The 7,781-nt window shown below is 45.3% G+C and overlaps 1 protein-coding gene across 1 annotated transcript; it reads right to left on the reverse strand.

The window, feature by feature from the left end:
* Nucleotides 1-3,628: 3,628 nt before the first annotated feature.
* Nucleotides 3,629-5,588, reverse strand: LOC147438464 (alpha/beta hydrolase family protein). Its single transcript, XM_086484112.1, has 5 exons — nt 5,034-5,588; nt 4,873-4,957; nt 4,571-4,740; nt 4,204-4,475; nt 3,629-4,045 (listed from the first exon to the last, which is right to left on the reverse strand). Exons 1-5 carry the CDS (start codon nt 5,443-5,445, stop codon nt 3,890-3,892), a joined length of 1,095 nt encoding a protein of 364 aa, XP_086340238.1. The 5' UTR covers nt 5,446-5,588; the 3' UTR covers nt 3,629-3,889.
* Between the last annotated feature and the right edge of the window lie 2,193 nt (nt 5,589-7,781).

The following is a 7,781-nucleotide window of genomic DNA, read 5'->3' on the forward strand; positions in this document are numbered from 1 at the left end:
ATTATGGAAAAGAAGAATCTGGAGGCAGACGTGTCTCAAGAGCCACGGGTATCAATCATCTCGACAATACATCATCAAAACTTTGAAGAAATGCTCAATCAATATGTTGACTGGATACAGAGTGAGGAGTCAGGTGCACAATGTACGTCACAAAATGATGACGTGCCATGGCCTAACCAGTAGAACAAGGCCAAGGGGCCTAAACCCTAGCAAAGAGAAGGTTTGAAATGGATGGTATCTATTTTGGTGTCGATTTGAATTGTTTAGACTTTGGTTTTAATACTACTTTCAATGATTGGTGATTTACTCCCGCGTGGAGTGGTGAGAAATGCTATTTGATCATGTCTTCGGAACAACGCAGACCGAGTGTCTAGGGAGTGTTTAGTTGTATGCTTGAAAACCTCGGAACGACACACACAGGATATCTGGGAAGCGTTTCGTTGTACTGGGATACCTCAGAACGACGCAAACAGGAATCTAAGGAGCGTTCAGTTGTATGCTTGAAACCTCCAAGCGACGGAGGCTGCGGTCAAGGGAGGGTTTGGTTGTATCAGTCCTCTGAGCTCATGGCTCGGACCTTTTTAGGTTATTTGTGAGAGGAGTGACAAGGTAGTCGTTGAGTAGCTTCATGCCACAGATCGACCGTCTCGGAGGACTGCTCAGCGGCGATGTTTGTTGCATCTTGTAACATGCATACCTGAGCATTTGTGTTGCATTCTGATGTGCCAACCACTGAAGATTCCTAATTGGGTGAGATTGCTTGGGTATCTAATTTTAGTGCATCGAGACACCCGTTAAAGATCAGCGCGGTCTGGGTGTGAGGCTAATTTTGGTACGCCGGAATATCAAGAGCTCTGATATGGAATGAGAAAATTGATTGTCCCTCAGAATAACTTGAGTTTTTTTGCAGATATACTGTAATCGCGGATAATTACTCTTCTTTCAAGAAGGGGAGATGTCACAAACTATTGTCGTGTCAAGCCACTAAAGGCCTTTTACACGCTGATAGTTTTTGGACCAAATCCTTTTAAGACCAGTTGCTTTTAGACTAACAACTTTTCATGTAGATTGCTTTTGGACTAGGGCCTTTAAATATGAGGGTGGGGTCTCTTCTTTGGCATCTTTGCTGGAGCAAGAGTAGAGCAAAGCCACCTCTTGTGTACTGAGTTGAGGCAATATAAAGAAATACCGAAAAGGGCACCAAGGTTTGGGGCCAATGCACTCTTGGGGTGGAACTCCGTGTCTCATGTATCGTGATCTCTCTCTCGGTTCACTTGTTTTGAAGTACTTCAAGTTGTCTTGTCTGTTCTTTTCCGTCGGCACGTGGTGCCCTCCCGTTACATGAAACATGCATATGTGCGCATTTGTGTTGCATTGTGATGTGTCAACCACTGAATATTGCTAATTGGGTGAGATTGCATGGGTATGTAATTTTAGTGCATCAAGACACCCGTTCAAGATCAACGCAATCTGTGTGTGATGGCTAATTTTGTTATGCTAGAATATCAAGAGCTCCAATATAAATGAGAAAATTGAATGACCCTCGGATACTTTTGAGCTAACTTGAGTTGTTTTGCAAAGATACCATAATCGCGACAATTACTCTGTCACAAACTGATGACGTGGCATGACCATCCGGGCGGGAAAGTACCGGATTTTGCGCCGACAAATTGTACGGAATTTTCGTAATTTGCACTGACTGCTTTTGGCAGTTTTTGGGACTAGTTGCTTTTTGGAAAAATTTGCTTTGGAGATTAGAAGCTTTTGGGACTCTACTTTTTGGCATCCCTTGTAAGAATCAAAGAGCCCTAAGGGCCTCACTCTTCAGAGCATCTGGACGCAGAGCCTGAGAGCAGGACCCCGACGGGAGTTGTAACTTTGCTCAAGATTCAATAATAAAGAAATACCGAAAAGGGCGCCAGGTTTTGGGGTCAATACCTCTGGGCACGGAACTACGCCGGGCCATGTCGTCTCGAATTGAATTATGATTTAAAGTTGTGAAGTATTTGAAGTGAATCTCTGCTGTGTCGTGACAGAATCTTGACTTGGCATGTCGAAGTTTGTGACACTTTTCTTTCAAGAAAGGGGGATGTCACAAATTGTTGCCGTGTCAAGCCACTAAAGACCCAAGCCAACCTGCTAATCTGGGCCGAGGGGCCTAAACCCTAGCAGAAACAAAAGAAGACAAAGGTCTCACCAACTTACAAATCCTCGCCAAGTGGGGAAAAGTATTTAAAAACCTGTCAACTTATGGGGACCCCGTCCAATGGGGCCCAAATTTAATAAACCAAGATCCACATACACCAATTGCGTGAGCTGCTCATGACGTGGCAGAACAGAGTGGACTTTCCGCACTTTACTTTGACACGCTAACATGGCATCTAGATTTCGTGCTCACCTGCTGATTTTGCACTGCAAGTTGCCGATGTGGCAGATTGTAAGGACAATTTTGTTAGTGCTAAGCTTTTGGGAGAGTAGATGCTTTTCATGTACTACTTTTGGATGGGCCTAGGGTCCTTAAATACGAAGGGTGGGCGCTCTCTCTCTCTCTCTGGCATTCTCGCGAGAGCAGATGCAGAGCAGAGCCACCGATCTTGTACTGAGTTGAAGAAATATGAAATACCAAAAGGGGCGCTAGGGTTTGGGGCCAATGCTCTCTTGGGATGGTCTCGTGTGTCGTGCATCTCTTTTTAGTTTAAATTGTTATTGAAGTGCTTAAAAGTTTGTTCCGTCTGTTCTTCTCCGCGCATGGTGCCCTTCCGTTACAAAGGGTTAGGGTTTCAAAATCCTAACCCTGCCAACTAATAGAACCCAACTATAAGGGGCCTAAAATTTCTATAAATAAAGCACGAGCTCAATTTTGTGTAGCCCTGATGATATGGCAGTGTTGTACGGACTGGCCCGCGATTCGCGCTGGCTGCTGACACGGCAATACAGAATTTCCGCGATTTACGGATTGGCCCAGAGGGCGCATGCTTTTGGGGTCAGAGATTTTGGGCATCATTGCTTTTCATGTACCTGCTTTTGGATAGGCCATGGGCCTTTATATATGTGCCAATGTTACGTCCCCAGACATCAGGATGGGCGCCTACAATATGTCCGGCCAATGTGAACCAACCACGCGTGTGAATGCACCAGTAGATTTGTATTGCTTACAGTGGATTCTAGAATCCGCTCGCAGAGGTAATCATCGAATAGAGAAACCAATCCATAGCAAAAGAATCTTAAGCTCTGGATAAAATGGGAAGCCTTCCAAAAAGTCGAAGACTCGGACAAATCTGCCCAAAAAAAATTCCAAGTAGGAAGAAAAACTTCAGGCTTAGAATAGGACATGGTACCTCTATAGTCTCCGTTCCTTGCTCACATGCTCTCCCATCAATCCAAAGATTTCCAAGTAAGAATGCGTCCATTCACAAAAACGGGGGGAAAATCCAAAACAAACAAACTTTTATTTTCTTTATCTACCACACCTCTTCTGCAGCAAGAGCTAAACAGATGCAGAGCCGAAAGGCTTACTTAATGGTAATGAATATTCATACCAGGCACACAAAGTAGATGATCAATTCTATGTGAGTTGATGGTGCTGGAAACTGCCATCAAAGCACCAAGATACATTAGAGACAATAAGTTGTATTCAAAGAAATCTTCTGTGCTGGAACTCTTAGAGATCCCACAAAGCTTTGTATAAAGTAACATTGTTTTGCAGTTCAGAAACTGGCCATTTCTGGTCAAGAATGAACAAATGAAATAGGCAGGCTTAACCCCTAAAATGGAGGGGAAAGCTCATTTCAGTACTCAAAAAACAAATGAGCTCTGCACAAGGCCAAATAGCCATTTACAAACCTAAGATCAGCATCTAGTATCTTACAAACTAGGTCACAACTGATACCTATAAGCGTGATATGGCATCCTTTATAGCCTTTCGAAACTCTTTATTATGAAAAATATAGGATGAAACATGGCCACCAGTTACCCATCTGACTTCAGAACCTGGCCACGCTCTCTGGAACTCCAAAACTGAATGCCTTGGTATGTAGCCATCATTCTGATTTTGAAAACATGAAAACAATTCCATAAGATACAATTACCGAGTAACAGACTTAATGTGTGTGTGTGTGTGTGTGTGTGTGTGTGTGTGTGTGTGTGTGTGTGTGTGTGTGTGTGTGTGTGAGTGAGAGAGAGAGAGAGAGAGAGAGAGCTCACTGTAGCTGAGACAAAGATCACTGCTTCAGGCTTTTTGGGGGCCGGGAACTTTGTCACATCTGTCAAACCTAAAACAGCTCGCATTCGCTCTCGGACTTGCTCAAGGGTTGTCCCAGAATTGAGAACCTGGTCTTGCATGAGAGCATCCCAGGCAGTTCCATATTGCAGAATTCCCTCACAAAAGGCCACCGCAGCAGAATGTGGTGCTAAGAATGGCAGGACCGCTAATGGAGTTGGGTGTAGAGAACCAACCATGGCAGCATGAACACCACCTTCAACATGTAAAATACAAAGCCCACCATGTTTCTCACAACATTGCCTTCAACCGTGACATGATCAAACTTAGCGCATTTGAGAGAAGACTTACCCATGCTAAGGCCGCAAACTCCAAGCTTGTTAAATCCCATCTCTTCCTTCATCCAACGAAGCAGTGCCCTAGTTTCTTCAATTGTAGCCCTTCCCAACAGTAACAAGTCACTTACGCAGAGAAGCTTGGCACCTCGTTGCTGCTTGGGGCGACGATCACCATAGAATGGGCTGCAAAATAACAGAGAAGGAGTTGAGCCAGTTGGCTTGAACAAAGAAGATGCAACTACGTCAGGTTTGCAGCAAACGTTTCACAAAAAATCCCCAAAATTGTGGAACCACATGCTACGGTTCCTAATGTACCTTTCTAAAACCATGGTGGCAATGTCATCCTTCAGCAATGGAGCGCCTAGCTTTAGCCGGCGCTGAAATCCATGATCGCCCGTGCCTGAAAGAGGGCAACAACCTAGATAAATCATAGAATTGTGAGACAAAAGGAGCGAAAGGAAAGGTAGAATGCATGCCTGCAAGATGAATGATGCACGAAGTGTTGGCAGGGTGAGTGTTGCGAGGGGTGAGAAGGGCCACACGCGCGATATAGGATTCCAGTGGCAGAGCATTGCGAAGCTGTTCGTCGCAGGGGGTGAAAAACGCACCCTCTTGCAGTCGAGCGCTGGGTGTCTCCCACACTGTCCTCCAGTGAAGGGTGATAGGCAGGGGAGGGGGAGGCCAATTGGCCGCCGGCACTTGTACAAGGCTGCTCTCATCGTCCTCCTGCCCGTTGACGAGCTGCCGGGCGATGCGTTCCAAAAGCTCCAGCTTTTGCCCTCCCCACCCCTTGGCGAAGAAAGGAGGAGCCAGCTTCATCCGGTGCATCAGGGCGCCATACGCATGGTCCAACCAGTAGTGCGCCACCCCCACGTTCAACGCGACCATCCTCCTCTTCTTCTTCGCAAGATCGCCACGTCCCAACCCACATGAGAAATTTGAAAGCAGATCACGCACGAGAGAGAGAGAGATGGATGTGGAATCGCGGATCACGGAAGGGAGGGAGGGAGGGAAAAGACAGAGTGCAGACGGATAGACTTGGGAGTACGACGGAACCTGGAGGCGTTCGAGTCTGCGGGCGGGCGCACACGGTCTAGTAGGGGTGGGCCTTTGGCCCTTTACCATATCCAGCCTCCACGTCCGCATAAGGTTTTACCTTGATTATCTAAGATCGATTTAATGAAAGGAGCAACGTCAGCTATGCCATGTGGCCACATGTGATTGGCCTACTAAATAAGGATGTAGAGAGAGAGAGTGAACAAAGCAATGGTTTTTTAAAAAAGAGATCGAAAAGCGGGCAGCCAGCACCTGTTATAGCAGCGTGATAGCGTTGTTATAGTCCTCGCCTAGCGCACACACACACACACACACACAGAGAGAGAGAGAGGGAGCAAGCAATTGACGCAGAGCAGAGGCAGAGGCAATTGACGTGCAAAGGTGACGTAGAGCAGAAGAGGTAATTCGTTCGTTTAATTCGTTTGCTTTAAAATCTTTTCCATGCTGTTGTCGCAGAGAGAGAGAGAGAGAGAGAGAGAGCAAGCAATTGACGCAGAGCAGAGGCAGAGGCAATTGACGTGCAGAGGTGACGTAGAGCAGAAGAGTTAATTCGTTTGCTTTAAAATCTTTTCCATGTTGCTGCCCCGCGGAGAGAGAGAGAGAGAGTTGCGTTTTGGCTGACTCCAAGCCGGAGAGAAAAATAAAGGACTACTGCAGATAGTAATCTATCATAATAATCAATATCTAATTGTCCTAAATGATTTTCTCATATTAAACTGATCATTTAATGTGGGGAAGTCCCAGGGGAGAAAAAGCTAGAATATTGGTTAAGCTAGCAGACCGGCCACAGTAGGGATCCAAAGGAGGGAAAATAGGGATCCAAAGGGGGGGGGCATCTGCAAAAGAGCCATGTGCAACAATGGGCTAAAAAGAACCTAAGGTTCAGCCCATTAAGACTTCCAAAATGCTAAGGTTCCAAAATTCAAAGGTTGTGTCCAAAGGTCAACCCTAGGGGAAATTGGATGCTTTGTGTGTAACTAAAAAGTCTTTGCATATCCCTACATGGGAGGGGGCGAGCCCTTCTTCTAGGGGATGAGAGAGAAAGTCACACACACACACACAGGCTCCCTTTACACAAAGGGAATTAGGGACACATGTCAGCTCCCTAACCCAGATGCCCACAAGGTGTGCCCAATTCCTATTGGATGGCCTTGGAGGTGGACCAATGAGAATTAGGCTAGAGTAAATCTAGTTCAATTAATTGAAAAACACTTAATAAAAGAACCAATGAGAATTAAGTCTCCTAGAAGACTATTGGACAGTCTCCCAAGGGGTCCAATGAGCATTCAGGAGCCCAATGGTTTGCCTGATTCCTATTGGCCAGGAGGCAAAGGGGTCCAATGAGAGTTTAGTTTAATTATTAAATTACCTAAAGCTCTCACAAAAGGGGAGGTCCAATGGGGAGCTTGCAAGAGCAAATAGCAAGACGGCTCGCCCAAGAGAGAGAGGGGGCTAATTTTTGCAAGGCATTATCACACACACACACACACACACACTCACACAATCTCATGTGTGAAGAAAGAGAAGACTATCTCTTCCCAAGCTTTAATGGAGAGCTCATCACCTACTCCAAGCTTGTGAGATAGAAGCCTACATCGACTTGGCTTGTGGATGCAAATACAACCAAGATCCAAGCTTCAATGCATGCTCATCTCCTCTACCAAGCTAATTACTAAGTTAAAGCTATGCTAATATGAGTGATTATGTGAGGAGATGTACATCTTTCTCGTAAGATACTCCTTCTTCCTCTCAATCTACTCTCATACCCTTCTAGCTCTCACCATCTTCAAAGGTGTGTGAGGTCTTGGGTTTGAGAACGAGGATCATTAAAGTTGTGTTTACTAAGTGTTTTGCTTAGTGCATGAAGCTTTCATCTTCATTGCACTAGCTAGTTTTGAAGGAACACAAAGAATTGTATTGTACAATGTCTCTCTTGACGGGAGAAACCATAATACAAAGCCTTTTGGAGGGGGGACCAGCTCCATGCAAATCCGGTCCTCAAGTGTTGTCAATAGCTTAATTTCTCTCTCTTTTGAAAGTATTGTTGATGCTATCTAACTAGGTGTTATGCTTTTTGTTGCTCTCTCCACCCAAGCACTCTTGTAATTCTCATTAGGAATCTATTCTAATGAAATGCCCACTATGTTCATGCTAATTTTCGCTACACA

The sequence above is a fragment of the Adiantum capillus-veneris genome, chromosome 16 (assembly GCF_014529385.1).
Source record: "Adiantum capillus-veneris isolate H3 chromosome 16, ASM1452938v2, whole genome shotgun sequence".
NCBI lineage: Eukaryota > Viridiplantae > Streptophyta > Polypodiopsida > Polypodiales > Pteridaceae > Adiantum > Adiantum capillus-veneris.